Source organism: Aphidius gifuensis, linkage group LG6 (assembly GCF_014905175.1).
Source record: "Aphidius gifuensis isolate YNYX2018 linkage group LG6, ASM1490517v1, whole genome shotgun sequence".
Taxonomy (NCBI): domain Eukaryota; kingdom Metazoa; phylum Arthropoda; class Insecta; order Hymenoptera; family Braconidae; genus Aphidius; species Aphidius gifuensis.
Genome location: NC_057793.1, coordinates 13,485,340 through 13,503,132, shown reverse-complemented (window position 1 = coordinate 13,503,132; position 17,793 = coordinate 13,485,340). Strand labels below are relative to the sequence as shown.

Sequence of the window (17,793 nt, the reverse complement as noted above, 5' to 3'; positions counted from 1 at the left end):
AAGTGTAAATAATAGTGTTAAGTGAAATAAATACAATTTTATTAGTTAAATTTATCAAGCATTTCCAAAGCCACGTTGGCGCCTTATTTTTCACTCTGCCAATCCTAACATAAAATTAAACAATAAGCTTTGTGCTAAACAAGAAAGCATAATTATAATTTGCTCTTTTTGTAACTGAATGATTAAGTTATCAAAAATACTCAGCCATGAAAAACTGAATAGTAAAATAAAAAATATTCGAACTAAACATCCACAAAAATGTCATAAAGAAATGAGTTTTGCTTCAACAGTGGCTGTACGAATTTGTTTAAACTCTATCTTTTTTAAAAATTGTCTTTTCATTCATTTGTGAACAGGTGTTGTTTAAATTTATAAATAACAATGAAAATAATTGAAACATAAATGTGAATTACTATTTTTAGAAAATAGCTCAATGAATAATGACATCAAGAAAAAATTGTGATAATATTTTTAAAAACTATCTTCTATTTTTTATAAAAAACAGGCATACTTGAAGCTTGATCTGTAATCGAAAAAGTAAAGTCAACCATATTTTTTATGTTTTTCTAAAGTGATATGAATCACGTCCAACGTGAAGACAATGATTTGAACGGGGCATCGAAACATGATCCATGCCGTCCGGCAAGCACGTGCGGTTATTGTAGATCCATTGTCTTAATCATGCATCTCTTTTTATTTTTTGCTTACTTTGCACATTTTTATTTTTCTTTTCAAGACAAATATATTGTTTTTTTTATTTATTATATATATTTTATGTTGATTGCATGGTAAATTATTCATCTTTCATTAGTCAGTGGTCAGTTGATTTCGCGACAACTAGTTCCTTCTGATTATTAAAAAAATGATATATTCAAAAATGTATTCAATCGAAAGGTGTGAGAAACTTGATAACATTTTTAGTGCGGGTTATTCATCTGCAAATACTATTGAGAAAATTGATCGATGGATCAAATGGGGTAGTGCAAATGTCAAATTACTGAATAATTTTTTGAAAAATTCATCTGATTCAGTAGGTGTAAAAAAAAGAATACAATTAGTGGTAGTTAGACTTACAACAATAATTGAAAAGTTACAAGTGAAAAGAGAAAAAACATCTCATCATGGTGCTGGTATGAGCACTCATCATGATGAACCGGCATTGCATGATAGAGTAAAATGGAGTGATTTGAATAATATTTTTAAGGGTAATATAATAACCGGAAGTATAACAAATCTTCATCGTATAAGAATTGAAGATTTTTTGAGAGATGCCCAAACTGTTCTTAACAAAAAACTAAAAACTTTTTTGAAAAAAAAATTAATCTCAAGATCAATTCATGTTTATATTGTAAATATGAGGTTCCCAAAGATGACAAAGAAGTCAGAGAAATTAAATCAATTAATACGAAAAATGCTGTTATACTACCAACAACAACATTATTAAAGAAAATTGAGGAGTTCAAACTTGCTATTTCCGGCTGGAGCTTGAAAAAAAATTCAGAGCATTATCTTCACTGTATGTAAATATCAACCATTGCGTGGTGGTGCTCCCACGTTTGTTGAAATGCCTGATGATATTAAAAAAAAAAGAGCAGTTTTTAATATAGAAAATAGAGATAATTTTCGTTTTTTGTGGTGTGTGACTACAGCTTTGCATCCTGCACAAATGCATACGAATCGTGTGAGTTTATATCCACATTTCAGTACAATATTATCATATGACTCAATATCTTTTCCAATGAAGCTGCGAGACATATCAAAATTTGAAAAGCTGAATCATCTAAGAATCAATGTTTACGCGATAGTTTCCAGCAATTCGAAAAAAGTATTATTGCTCCTATTTTTGAGTGATAATATCAGTAATAAATAAACGATTCATCTGTTGGCAGTAGATAAAAACTAAAATGATAATAAAAAAAAAAATGTTACCAATAATAATGACAGTATTTTTGATGATGAATGTTTTTCGGCTGACGACGATGAGGATGATGACGATGACATTAATATGGAAGTTGATGAAGAAAATAAATATGAGAATTATATTCAAAAACAGAAAAAAGGGAAAAAACATTTCCATTTTGCATTAATTAAAAATTTATCACGTCTTGTAGGCTCGCAAGTGAATAAGAGAAATGGTTGTTTATATATTTGTGATAGATGTCCAAATCATTTCTCGTCAGAGCTCTATTTGGAAAAACATTTTGCTGACTGTTGTCAAATTAATCATGCACGGATGATTATATCAAGAGAAGATGCCAATATACTGAAATTTAAAAATCATCGATACAGAGACTTTGTACCTTTTGTCGTCTTTGCTGATTTGGATTGTATTTTAAAACCGATTGATAATACCGACTCTGAAGAGCATATTCCACACAGTGCTGCGTACTATGTTAAATGTATCTATAATAATACATTATCATTCTACAGAATGAATCGTAGTGAAAACTGTATTGAATGGTTTATTGGAGAATTGGAAAAATTAGCTCACCAGGTTAATAATATACTTTTGAATCCAATACCAATGGAAAAATTGACTGTGGAACAGGAGCACGAATTTCAAAATGCCACAATTTGTCATATATGTGAGGAGATTTTCCTGGAGCAAGACGTTAAGCACCATGATCATGACTATTTCAGGGGAACATATCGAGGTCCAGCTCATGCTAGATGCAATATTAACTATACAAAGTCTCACAAAATACCTGTAGTTAGCACAATTTATCAGGATACGACTCACACTTTTCAATATAAGAACTTTGCAAGGCATTCGATGGTCGCATACATATACTATCAATAAACAAAGAAAAATACATTTCATTTACAAAAAAGTGGATAATACTGTTGTAAATTTGAGATTCATTGACTCATTTAGATTTATGTCTAGTAGTATTGATAGATTATCATCTGATTTGAGCAATGATCAAAAAATTATAACACGTAGTGAATGCAATAACAAATACTTCGATTGATTGTGTAGAAAAGGAGTATTTCCCTATGAATATATTGACTCATGGGTAAAATTAACTGAAACAACTCTACCACCAAAAAAAGAATTTTCCTCATAATTAAATAATTCTAATATATCAGATGCAGACTATGAACATGCCAAAAATATTTGGGGAAAATTTCAAATAAATACATTAGGTGAATATTTAGATTTATATTTGAAAAATTATGTACTTTTGTTGGCAGATATTTTTGAAAATTTTCGTTTGAGCTGTTTATCAACATACAGCCTAGATGCACTCCATTATTTTACTGCACCAGGTCTAGCATTTGATGCAATGTTAAAGTATACAGGTGTGGAACTTGAACTTGTGACAGATCCAGCAATGCATCTTTTCATTGAGAAAGGAATTCAAGGTGGTGTTGCACAATGCATGAACCGTCACGCAAAAGTAAACAACCGATATATGGATAATAAATATGATCCAAACGAAGAAGAATCATACATCATGTATTTTGATGTAAATAATTTACATGGTGCAGGCATGAGTCAATATCTGCCTTATGGAGGTTTTCCAATGGAAAGATAATTTAAATATTGATGTGACAAAATTATCTGATGAAGCTGAAATTTGATATATCTTAGAGGTTGATTTAGAATATCTGAAAAATTCGCATCATTATCACAAAGATTTACCATTATGTCCAGAACATTTTATAGCACCAGATTCGAAACAATCAAAATTAATGACAACTCTTCATGACAAGAAAAATTATGTGATACACTATAGAAATTTGAAACTATATTTGGGGCTTGGCATGAAGTTAAATAAAATTCATCGAGTATTAAAATTTGGACAAAGCCCATGGCTGAAAAAATATATAGATCTTAATACTGGTATGCGTCAGCAAGCAACCACTGACTTTGGTAAAAATTTTTTCAAATTAATGAACAACAGTGTATTTCAAAAAACAATGCAAACTGTGAGGAAGGAAAAAGATGTGAAGTTGGTGACAAAATGGGAAGGTCGCTATGGTGCAAAATCACTGATAGCGAAACCAAACTTTCACAGTTGTTCAATTTACAAAGATGACATTGCAATTATTAAAATGTCAAGAGTTAAAATAATTTTTAATAAACCAATTTATTCAGGGTTTACAATATTAAATCTATCAAAAATTTGGATTTATGATTTTTACTACAATTATATTAAAAAAAAATTCAAAGATGATGAGGCCAAAGCACTATATGTATATGGATACTGATTCATTAATTTTGAACAACATGCCAAGAGTCAACAAAAAAGTTATTGGTCTTATGAAAGACGAAAATAATGGTCAAATTATGACTGAATTTGCTGGTTTAAGAGCCAATTTGTATAGTTATAAAGTCATGAATATTGATGATGATAAAACTTACAAAAAAGCAAAAGGTTCAGTTCTAAAAGATATAAATTTCGATAATTATATGTCATATTTTTTTGATCATTAAATATTGAAAAAAAATCAACATTTAATCAGAAGTAAAGATCATCAAGTACGTACAATTGTACAGAGTAAAGTTGCACTCAGCTGGGCTGATGATAAACGAGCTCTCGATCAAAATGGTGGAACTGATACCTTACCTTGGGGATATGATCCCGAATAATCATAAATGAAAATATATATATTTATTATAAATAATAGTTATAATATATATAAAAAAAGTGCTGACATTTTATTTTTTAAATTATTTTATAAACTAAAATGGAAATCTGATACTAAGTTGCGCGAGTTATATTGTTTATATTTCGTTGAATTTGAAGTAGAAAGTGCTGGCGTTTAATTTATTTTAAACTATTTCATAAACAAAATAAGAAATTTGATACCAAAGTGCGCGCGTCTTTACTCTTTTGTATATGAGTACCAAAGAAAAAAAAATTCAGTCGTGAATAAGATTTCAGTCGTAATGGTTGAATATATTGTTGATGTTCAAGGATTTTATGATGCTGATCAAAGTTTTATTGTTAAAGAATTTGCAATAGCAAATTTGAATCAAAAAAATGATATCAAGTCGGTAGTATTCAAGCCTCCATGTGCCATGAGTACATTATCATCTACTTGCAAACTGACAAATAATTGGTTAACAAACAATCATCATGGAATATTATGGAACTCAGAAGATGTTGATTATAATGAACATGGAAAAATTATGAATGACAGCCTTGAGTCATCAATTTACGTATATGTAAAAGGTCATGAGAAAAAAAAATGGCTCAGCAATCTTTTAAAAGACGATAAAACTATTAACGATTTGGTTGATATGGATTGTCCAGCGCATGGCAAACTACCAACTGAGGTATGTCGAAAAAACTATGTTCACCATCTGAGTTATCATCTCAATTTATGGGCTCTTACTTGTGCATTGGATAATGTACAAAAATTGAGAGCATGGTTCCGAACTACCTAGGGATCAGTTTCATCATTGAAAAAATCGATTCAGCAATTTGTCATCTTGAGAGTCTGGAAAAAATGTCAACAGAAGATATTGCAAATTTACCAGAGAGATATATTTTTCTGCTTACACCAAACTCAATAAATGCTGTATGGGACAAATTGCCAAGAAAATTTAAAACAAAAAAAGATTTTCTTCAATATAAACGCTGCATTGAACGCTATCATCATCAAGACGAAAAATCAGACGAATTTGCCGGGCCATCACCCATGATAAAAGATTGTAAAATATGTCAAAATAAAAATAAATAAATGAAAAAAAAAATTTTTAACATACATTGTTAGTTCATTTATCCTGTATCCATACCTTCTGAAATGTTCATTTTTCATTATTTTTATAAACACAAGTATTATCATAAAAAAAAAAAAAATAATGAATAAATTGACTAAAAATTTTTAAAATTCATTTATTTACACATAAATCACACATAATTCACACGTAATTTTTAGTCTAATCAACAGGCACGGTAGTGTCTCGCGTCAAGTATGGAAAAAAAAAAAAGTGCACTGAGAAAAAAAAATAACAATTTTTACGACTAAAATCAAATAAAAATTACTGTGCTGCGTAGTAAAGGCCGGGTATTTTGTATGACTAACACATATTACAATGCGAACAATAATTTTTACCCTTCGTGCCATTTTATTTTGTATTTCGGCTGGACAAAAATTACCATGCCAAGCACAGTAATTCTAACTATACATACACACTAAAAAATATAGTGTCGATAAGTAAAGCCAACAATTTTTATCATTTGAATTAATAAAAATTCCAAATATATTATCTTTTTTTAAATATTGCTCAAAAAATAAATGAAAGGGTAATAATTAAATAATAATACTCAAAATTAAATTTTTATTTAATGTATTTTTTTTTATATCCAATTTTTAACAATAAATTTTGTATTTGGTGCTCGTGTTATATATGTTAACTTATAATTATATATTTTACTTAAATCTAAAATTTTCCACGAGACAATTTTTTTATTAACTTCATAGTGCACGGTGTGTTCATCTAAAAATACAGCTAATAATTTTTTTGTTATAAAATAATATTGTGTGGATGTTTCCATTGAAATATTGTTTATAATATAAAAATTAGGGCCATCCTCACTTGCTATCATAATAACACAGCCAATTGTTATTAAAGAACCTTGGTTATCTAATTTTTTTAGACTGTAAATATTTTTATTCAATATTGATTGATGAAAAATTTTTTTAAGTTCAAAAGCTGCTCCTAAGTCATAAACATTGAAATCTTTTATCGAGTTCGAAAAAATTAATTAATTAAATTCGTCTCTCATGGTAGGTAATAGATATTTTTGCAATTTTCCGCAGACTATCAATACCCGCTTCATTTATTGATAATGGTAGTACATACTGATTATTATTATTTTGTAAAAAAAGACGCAAAGAATCTTCAATTTTCTTACTAGACATTATTCGAGGGTGGATTAATCCGAGTCTAGCAAAATAGTCGATTTGAATTACGAGTTCTAAGGAATTAATATATTCATCATAACTCAGCTCTATATTCTGAAGCCAGGTACGACCGAGGTTTACCATAGTTTCAAAGTGAACTTTCCATAAAAGTGTATCCTTGCTTTTCCATCCAACACTAAATTCTTCCATTTGTGCACGAAAATAATTGATAAGTCCGTCATTGTTTTTTAATCGAGTCTGCACTGTATGTAGCTCTGTTTGTAATAGATGGGTTGTATTATTTAAAACAGAAATTGTTTTTTTATTATCACGTTTTAATTTATTGATTTCTTCGTTAATCATCTTGGCATCGTCTTTATTCAGAATCCCAAATAAAGAGCTTGATATTGCACCCACGATAGGGTAGATCGGTTCATTACGTTTTGTTTTTATAACGTCTTTATGAAATAATAAATTAATTTGTTCTGTATACATTGCGATTTTTTTTCGTTGCTGTTCCAAAAAAGGAAGGCGTCGTGATACAACGTCACAATTATTTTCTACAATTTTATCTCCTTCATACTTTTGACATATTTTATGTAGACCAGCCAATCCTGGGTCTTTTTTAGTATAATTACCTCCCCCGCCCAAATCAGCATCAAAGTAACGCAAAGGTAAAATATTCGGTAAAAAATTGAGAAGATCGTCAACATCGATATACGTTGTAAGTTGCAGACTATTACTCGTTAGACGCACGTTTTCGATATGATCATAATACAAACCCGGTGTCTGTATTCTCGATTCAATTATCTTCACAACTACAGAAAAAATCAAAAATGCTGTAAACGCCATGGTATTGACTGAATCACGGCTTGTGATTGACTAAGTCGATTAATTTACAACATGGGTATATGAATAGGTAAAATAATTTACAAGACAGGTTATATTTGTTTAAAAAATTATTTTTATTTTTATATTTATGAAATAATTGGTCGTACAACTTTTTCAATATCTGCTCTACATATAACACATTTTTTTAAATCAGTTGAACAATTTCCACAAGAAACAAAATGTCTACATGGTAAAAATAATATACCTAAATTTTTTTCAAAACAAATTTTACATTTGAATTCAATATCTTCATCTATACTGTGGTAATCCGTAGGTATATTTCTCATAATGACTATTGAGTTCGATTCGATTGTCAAACTTTCTGCTTCCTCATCGTCTGATGGTTGATCATCGGTTTGAGGTATTTTAAAATGATCAATAAATTCTTGTCCTTTGATAACACGTACAAAATAACATTCTTTAAAATAACGTGCATGTTCTTCCCAAGGATCTTCATTTGGGAGCCAATCTTTTATACCATTACCACAGTGATAACACTGAACGTAGTCACCAATACCAGTGTAGAAAAATCCGGCCTCAGCTAGCTTTTCTTTTTTCTGGCTCATGTGCCTAGGCCAATATCCATATGATTTCAGGCGTACGTCATAAGTCAAGTATTGTCGAACCTTGGCAGTTTTAACATCAATCTCAGGTTGTGGATCAGGGTACGGTGGTGGTACATAATCAAAAAGACTTAAAAATTCTCGATGTTCAAGTCTTGATACCGCAGCTGAATAATATGAATAATGGAATGACGGTGAAATTACAGGAGAAATATTTTTCCGATAAGGGTAGAAAGTAGGTACAGCCACGGTGTCAGGGTGGATGCCCACAGGGACATTTCCACATGGTATTCGGCGTACAAATCTACAGCTTGGTTTGTTTCGATGATGTTCAAGCCAAGGATTATCACCCAAAGTCCAATCGTTAATTTTAACTCCACATTCGAAACAACATACAAAGTTACCAACTCCGGTATAATAGAATCCCGCAGAAGCCAATTCAAAAATATCTAAAAGATGAGTTAATGGCCATGTTTCAAAACTTTCACGGCGATTGGATTCTACACGATACAATAATCTTTCACCACGTTCAAACCAAGTACGTTTTTCGATGTGTTCGGCCATCACCATGCTTGCTGATGAAGCCATTTTTTTAAACTAAACATCTATTTTAAAATTTTCTTTATATATAGATTTTAAAAAATTAAGGAGAGGGAATAATTTAAACAAAAAACAATTTTATTTATTTTATTCATTTATTTCTTTATTCAACGAAATTTACAATAAGAACGTTGTACAGTTGCACCACTACCTCGGAGAAAATGGAAACGCTTATTTTTAAATATATTTTTTTTTTGAATCAGTTTTTTATACATTGTCATTATAGTATTGTCGTTGAGTTTAGTATCGTCGCCAAACAGGCGTTGGAAACTCGAAAGATTTCCGCCATTGGAAAACCAATGTAGAGCAACAATGCAATAGCAACCACACACATTAGACGAAAAATCTTGAAGCCTTTTATTATTATACTCGTAACAGACAGTGTTCCTTCTAAGGACATAGCTGAAGCGTGGATCGGTAGGTCTTTGTCCAAAACTATCGAAGTATATTCCATAGCCAAAATGATCGATAAATAATGCGACCGAATGAGATCCTGGTTGGTTATGATTGTCTGTATTTGCAATTATTGCACACGGCTTTGGCCAGACAAAAGGAAGTTTGTCTACAGGATAAATTCTACCAACAGAGATATCTGTATACGGTAAAGCTCTAGCTAGCTGTTGAGTATCCATGAGATGAATCACGCTATCCTGCGCTGCTTAGACTAATATATATTTTTATTTTCACTCTTCTTTATATTTAATTACTATAATCCATTATAACTTGACGGCTGGAGTCCATTTCAATAATATTATCATATTCGGCATAAACAAGACAATTAACGACTTGTGCCAAAGCTTCACTGAAGCGTACTTCAATACGCAGGCTACCACTCTCAATTAAGTTCCAATGACCAGCACTATGTGTGGAAAGATCTGGTGTTAAGTCAAAAGCAAATAACGTATAACCTTTTCTATAGCTATCTCTATCTATTTGCATGCCATGGTCTCCAAAATGAATACCAGTACCAGAAAAAAGTGTGTGGTATGCCTTAGCATCAAATATATTATTGGAAAATGTAGGCTGCAACGGTTTTCCAGGTATTTGTTTACCATCGACGTAGAGACATAGAAAATTTATATTAAAGTGTTGGAAGTAGAATGGATTATAGAGCCTATTACCATTAAAGCCCCGGTTATCAACAAATCCAATAACAACTCGCTTAGGTAAAGTACCAATAATAATATTGTCGAGACAATTTCCAAGGATTCCGGCGGTGAGTAAAAAACTCTTGACCTCCACTCTAGTAAGGGGATATTTAGCTGTCGTTTTCGCTAAGGCTTTTGCATGAGCAATCATAATATGAGGATTTAGCTTGACTCGGCGTACAATCAATGACGCTTCTAATATTTGTATTTTATAATCCTTGTCGTTTGAGGTATCCATTAAACAAAATTCTTGTTTTGACCGTGTGAGATTAATTTTCATTTCAATCCCGTTCAATAAAAATTTTTCCTGGTTAAATACATCAACATGTAAATGCCCAATCATCTCAAATTGTTTTCCGGCATTTGTATGAACACATCGGGCAACTAAGCCTTCATTTTTTGCATCTGCAGCAACAACACTATTTGTATTCATACGTCCAGGAGTGTCAGGATACCATAACGCTAGTTGAAGATGACTATTTGTTGCATCATATCCATAATTAAGAATTGTTTCAATGTATGCTCTGTAAGTATATGTGCTATTTGAAGCTGATACTAATTTTTGATTGAATAATACATCAACTTTTTGAAAGAGAGTGTGGAGTGTTAAATTAACTGGACCTACAGCGTCAGTTGCCGGTGCTACTGCCCCATTTTTATCCACAATCTTAGCACGAATTTTTAACAGTGTATGTGGTAAGTCTATATATTCCTCACTTGTTTCAGGTACATGAAATTCGATTTGCGAATCATCACTCATTGAACTAATAGGATTGTAATAAGCCCATGTAGAATCTTCGATCGTTGTTTGTGTTGGAGGTATTGTAAATAAGTCAAGCTCCGACTTTGTACACTCACACGAATTATTATGTAAAAAAGACATGGTTATTTAAGAAAAAATATCGTACACGTTACGTTTATTTTTCTTTTTTATTGATCTTTTTCTTATATTATTTTTCTTTATATTTTTCCTCTTTTTTTTACCACCACCTTTCTGGACTCTAGAACGAGATTTTTGCTTCTTGACGCGTGGACGAACACTACCTTTCTGATTACGTTTTTTCTTCATCACACCCTTTTGTTTATTAATACCAGAGCCTTTTTGAATATTTTTTCGACACCGCTTTTTCTTATGACTACTGCTACCACCCCCACGGTTATTCCACAATGTTTCTAAGTTATCTACTGCTTTACGTTTGAGTCGGTGACCAGATTCTTTTAATCGTGTCTCTAATGATTTTTTAAAATCAGATTTATGGGTTCGTACATCATCCAATACACTAACTCCAGCCTGCCACAACTCTTCACCAACAGGTTTAGCTACTCTTTGTCATATAGGATATACTGTTCTATACAATCCCTTGAGAAAACCTCCAACACCGTTTCCTCGCTGATTATAAGTAATGTATTGACGTTGATGAGTTGTTACACCACCACCGACTTGATTGTCATAATACTTTAAATACATTGACATAATTAATCAATTTTTTGAAAATGAACCGTCATGGTCAAAGGGTCATCCCCAAATAAGACTATGTGGTCATTAGAATCTTTTATAATACATGATATTGTTTGAAAAGTCTGTTGAATTACTGGTAATTAATAAGGCTGGAAATTCACATTATAATTCCCACCATACTTATATTCATTACTATCAAAAGGTACAATTCTTAAAACTTGTTTATTTTTATCACTTATAATATATGGTGAACAAATATCACAATAAACATACAATAAGTTTGGCAATGCTCTCAACAAACTGGCTGGTTTTTCACTAAGACGTATAACAATTTTTTTGGAAAATAATAATCCCCACTCTATGTAATTAAAGCCTAAAATATCTGACAATTTTTTTGTTAGTGTTATTGAATGTGAAGCACAGGTTTCACCACAAATTTTTTTTATACTGGTAAAGCGTGTTTGGGAATTAAATTTGAATTCAAAATGTTGATTCAGTATTTTATCTCCATTCAATGCATTAATTATTGCCTCAGTATTTTGATAAAAGCCATGAGGTAAAAATATCGTAATACCCCCAGACTGTGTTACATCAACACCTATACAACCTTCTTGAGGGTAGACATGTAAAAAACCGATAGGTATATTTATATCACAGAGACCAACAACCCACTTGCCTTCCAAATTGATTTCACGTGGTAGTTGTATACTAAATTCTGATGCATTATTATTAGGATAAAATTCAGTACTTTTGTTACTAACAAGTGTGAGGTAAAAATTTCTGTCATTATTCATTGTAGATTACTTGCAGGAATCCAGCTATCAAATTTCGATGGCCAATCCAGCCAGTGTACAAAATATTCTTTTCGCTTGCCTTTACCACGTGTTTTTAGAATTTTTTCGATTTTGAATACACTTTCTTTAATGTTTTTGTTGACTGGAGACAATTCAACCTCATAAAACATACCATCAATAACTTCACCAGCTAAATCGGCTAAGTCATAAATCGGTTTGCCTTGACGTGATGTAGCTTTCGTTATTTTAAATATTTCCTGAGACCATGAAGGGGTATATCCTTTCTGGAATTCACCTTTCGCTGTACTGATGCGCACACGGTCATTTACTTTATATTTAAATCGATTAACTATTTTTTCATCATCATAACGACTTTCTATATTTTTTCTAACGATTTCCAAATTATTTATCGTCACTGCAGCTGGTGTCATTTTAATCGATGTATGAATAGAATTATTGTACCCATCGACAATTTGTTGTAATATATCTATATATTTATGTGTTCTTTTATGTGTAAAATAACGCCAAATACGTTCTTTTATTGTACGTATTACGCGTTCTACAATTGATGCTTTTATGTCAGGATTTCTTGCCACTCGAAAATAAATATTAGCATCGCTTAACATCTTTTGGATAATTTTGTTTTTAAACTCACTTCCAGAATCGGTCTGTAAAATAACAGGCATACGGCCATTGCTCTTTTTGAATATACGTTCAAATCCTGAACATACTTCAGGACCGGTTTTATTTTTTATTGGTTCAATCCATAAAAATTTACTAAATACATCAATAACAACAAGTAAAAAAGTTATACCATTATTTTCTGATTTTATACTTTGCAAATCTGCTAAATCAGCTTCCCAAACAGAATCGATGCCTGATACATTATAATGTAAACGCGGAAATTTACGTTTGACAGGTTTGTGTAATGTATACGCGTCTTGTGAATTTAAATACTCTTTTATTTTATCGCTTAAATCTGGATATTTTGCTACAATATTACGTGCACCAGTATAAGCAACAGGATTTGATAAATCATAATAAATATTTGCAATGGGTGTATTATTTTTTTTATTTTTCTCATTAGTATTTATGAGGTCTTTTTTGACTTTTTCTTTTCGGGGCTTAGTCTTTGCCATGATACTTCAGGTTCACCACTAGTAGTTGGTTGCTCACCATCCGGAAATTGCGGATCAAGTCTTTTACTAACTCTGTGATTTGGGCGGTCGGCTAATGGTGTTGAAAACAATATTGTCTCTTCATCATCTTCATCTTCTGAAATGATAGGTGACTTCCAGAAATTGTCATTACCTACAAAATTACGTGGAGTATTCATACCACGGAGAAACTCTGCAAATTCTTCTTGACCAACAGCATTATGACTTTTACGATAACGTAAAGCATCATTCAATAAATCAACAATATTTGTATTGGGTATTTTATTGTTGTTTATACTTATGTACCCAGATTTATCCCATTTGAAACGCTTATCTATATCCGCAGTGTTAATACGATCAATTATTGCCTTAGCTTTTTGCTGATTTCGCGGAGGAACACTTTTTATTATATTCTCGACAGGGTACGATGAATCCTCTGTAGTATCATCGATATCTTTATATGTTAATTTTGTATGTGGTCTGTTACTATCACTATTAAAAAATAAAAATCGCCTAAATAACTCACGATATTCACTCCATTTTTCAGCATCATTTTTAGAAGAATTTAAAATTTTTGTAAGTTCTTTATCAAGCCGTGATGTTGGATCCCCCGGTGTTTGGATACTTGTTAATGCATGATTTTCATTTTCAAGCGACTTGAGTTTATTTATAGAATCGTGAGGTACGAGGGCCATCTTACGTGTATGCTCCATATTTTACGCCAAATTTTTAAATAAAAGATTTATTATATGCGTAATTAATAAGGCTAAAATACCAATACAATGCTTTATGATAATTTTCTTTTTAGATGCCCAACTTATTTTTGAAATTAATTGTCTCGAAATTTTCTTATATTTTTTAGCTTCCTTTTTTCCTTATCTTTTATTGGTAAACCCCTTTCAAATAATTCAAAATGATTTCACAAATACAATGAATAAATTTAGAATCACTGTGTTGAAGTATTGCTCGACGCTGTTTTGGATTAGCATGAACAAGTGATGTTAATAATATTGTATTTTTCCGATCAAATGGTATTCTCAAAGGCACCCGCTTCGGTGTGTTGTCAGACATTATAGATGTACAACTGGTAAATTTAAAGATGGATCACTATTATTTATATCACGTATTTGTTTTGGGACATACACATAATTTACAGGGTCACTAGGAAAAATACATGTCCTAATACGAATGTTTTCAGGTGTTGACTGATTCAAATCAATTAATAAGTAACCATGTGGCGCTGATGTAGCATCTAAATAAGCTTCTTGAATAAATTTTGTATTCAATGGGGATATAGCAATTTCGAGATGAGAAATTTGAGCTTTGTCACGAGGATTTTTGAAAACAACAATATAATTTGTATTCAAAAGATTTCCCTATAAAATTTTCCCCCATGGAATAAATTTTGTGATAATAATAATACACTTAAATTACGGTGATGTGAACCCTTGGTAAATATATCTAATACAGATGAACCACTACTACTTTCACGCATTAAATCATCCATTATGATTAACTGTTTTTTTTTAATATCATTAAAATCTTTCATGTCTGGTAACCCTTCTTGAAATTCAACATTTTTATATTCAGTATACACAGGTTGCCATTCGGCGTAATATAGAATGATACGGTCAAATTCAGTATCACATAATCCCGATAATTCTTTTAAGAAACGTTTAGTCCAAACACTTTTACCAGCCCCTGACGGTCCTGAAATAATAATTTTAAATGGATGTGTCATTTGCCAAGCCATGAGATAACTGAAAAAAATTTGGTGTGGGTGTATATTCAATAAAACATTAAACAATTATTTTTATTCAAGATTTATTCATATAACATATTTAGCACGTTTATTTACAGTATTATTACATGTATTATACTCAGTCGTTAAGTCCCTAGGTCTTTTTTTACTGGTATTATACTGGCTAGTATTATACTCAGTAGTTAAGCCCCCATGTCTTTTTTTACCGCTATTATACATAGTATTATAACCGTACGGTAATGTATTATTCATGTTAGCCGTAAATTTCCGTTTCGGACCGGTAACACGTACAATTTTCGATTCTGATATTGTATGTACATCATGTTCTTTAGTTCTACGTATTGAGTCACAAGTTACAATAATTTTGTCGTTTTCACCATCAGTTAAAGTCTTAATACTATCATAATTGACTAATTTTTGAGCATTAACGTCAAGGCGCACACCTTTTAATTTACATACTTTACTTATTGTACCATCAGGTTTTTCAGCAATATAACTATAAAATTTAGGGCCCCCAGAAATAAAAGTTTTTATGTAACCACCATCAAGCTCATCAGTGAGATCACCTAAATAATTACCTAATGGCAGTTTATCATTTTCATTCTCAGAAATAAAAACTATAGAGTCAGTATCAACATACAATACTCGTGACTGAACTTTATCAAGATATTTGTATAATTCTAAGCGCGCATGCGCAGTCGTGAATGCGCCTAGAACTGGATTAGTTGAGCTATCAGTTCTATCACAACTTTCAACATATTTCCAATTGACAAATAGTGTATCATCATCGATAATAGTTATGCAAGAAACTTTAATATTGGCATTTTCAATAATTTTATTAAAATCTTGAATATTTTGAATAATACTGTACATATCCGAAATATTATCCATTGCTAGCCTACCCCAAAGCGAATTCAAGTTATTTTTACTAACTTGACGTAAACCAGGATTTTTTTCAATTTTCGTAGGATCTAAATCAATTCCCTCTACTTTACTATAATTATCTATGTATGCTTGTTTTGATGCGTCATCAACGCACTCTACAGGCCAACCACTAGCTTCTTGTTTTATTTTTAAAAATTTATTTATATAACCTGTAAATAGACCACCAGTTCTAGTTTTCGGGTCATATTGAGTTGTTTTATCCCAATGCCATATTTCTTTTATTTGTAAAATTTTATACCCTTTCTCAACCGCTACTTTCAACTCTTCAGATACCCAAGTACCAATAAGTGCTCGTTCTGATTCGTTATGAGTACAATTTTCTTGATTTAAAGTTAATGTACATGCGTTTCAAAGTGGAAAAAATAATTTTTTATGACATCTCATTGGCAATACTGGTATATATAAATCGGACGGTGGCAAAACTCGACATTTAATTAATCCTATCACATTACTTATGTTATTATCTGGACAAAGCTCACGTATATCATCCAGAACAAAAACTTTAGGCTGGCCTAGCGGGTAAATATTTTTCTTCAATACCGAAGGATAAAGTGATGTGACGTCCACGTAGTATATCTTTTGAGAACCAGTAACAGTATGTGAAACACAAAAATTTTCAGTTCGCCCACCAAATAAAGCATCACGAGGTAATATTGCTTCTTTATAAAAATTATTATCAATTGTTTTCAAGAAATTCTTCAAATCTACGTTGTTTTGACACATTTTTTTAAAATCACATTCCCAAATAATAATCAATTCATAACCTTTTTTTTTAAAATATGCATTTATGTACTCAGTATTCTCGCGCCTCGTTCTAAGCGTTGTATTATCCCCTAAATCTGCATCCACATCTTTGATCAATTCAAAACAATCACAACCATGATAGTAACAACCTAAAAAAGAGTATATGGTTTTGCCATCTTCTGAAATGCCATCGACCAGATAGGGTCCTACTCTACGCTCACGCCCTCTACCAGCATGAATTATTTTGATCCCTTGAGAATGTTCAAGCCATAGTAGCCATTGTATAGCTATGGTAGATTGCATGTCACCTAACCTATATCCATTCTTGGGAATCAGTGCTACCTCATTCTCTTTTAAATAATTTCTACGATAAATTAATAAACTAGTCGATGCAGCAGTTAAAGCTTCGGTGAATAGGCAAACATTCCCTACTTGCATCATTAATTTTCTATATGTAATACACGCCTTCTTAAGTAATTCTACATCAGATTTACAATACATCGCCATTTCTCGTTTAAAATCAAATGGTGGGCCCTGAAGTCGTTCATTATACCATTTATCAAATTCTTGTTGTTTTTCAATAGTCAGCGCGCGCACACCAAAGTCTTCTTTAGGCGGTAAAGGACCAATATAATTTTGATTTTCTGGTTTATCGAAGAAAAAAGGAAAAAAACCCTTAGTCAATTCGTTGATTCCAAAAGCTTTTGGTAGCGCACTTAATGGCATGAAAAAATAATTCAGCGAGTCTATAAATTTGACGTTATCGAAAGATATTAATGTAAGTCTAGTTCCTTTAACAATTGTTTGAATATTTGTTATAGGCACTCTTCTAACTATTTCACGTAAGACAAATTGAGCATCATAGCCAC

General features: G+C 31.4%; 3 protein-coding genes across 3 annotated transcripts; all 3 read right to left on the bottom strand.

Moving 5' to 3' along the window:
• Window positions 1–7,673: 7,673 nt before the first annotated feature.
• Window positions 7,674–8,903, bottom strand: LOC122859870 (death-associated inhibitor of apoptosis 1-like). The gene is made up of 3 exons (XM_044163552.1): window positions 8,072–8,903; window positions 7,860–7,957; window positions 7,674–7,679 (listed from the first exon to the last, which is right to left on the bottom strand). The coding sequence occupies exons 1-3, from the start codon at window positions 8,901–8,903 to the stop codon at window positions 7,674–7,676; spliced, it is 936 nt and encodes a 311-aa protein (XP_044019487.1).
• Window positions 8,904–9,614: 711 nt separating this feature from the next.
• On the bottom strand, window positions 9,615–10,946 carry LOC122859869 (uncharacterized protein F54H12.2-like). The gene has a single exon (XM_044163551.1). It carries the CDS (start codon window positions 10,944–10,946, stop codon window positions 9,615–9,617), a length of 1,332 nt encoding a protein of 443 aa, XP_044019486.1.
• Window positions 10,947–15,301: 4,355 nt separating this feature from the next.
• LOC122859868 lies at window positions 15,302–16,903 on the bottom strand. Its single transcript, XM_044163550.1, has 2 exons — window positions 16,633–16,903; window positions 15,302–16,500 (listed from the first exon to the last, which is right to left on the bottom strand). Exons 1-2 carry the CDS (start codon window positions 16,901–16,903, stop codon window positions 15,302–15,304), a joined length of 1,470 nt encoding a protein of 489 aa, XP_044019485.1.
• Between the last annotated feature and the right edge of the window lie 890 nt (window positions 16,904–17,793).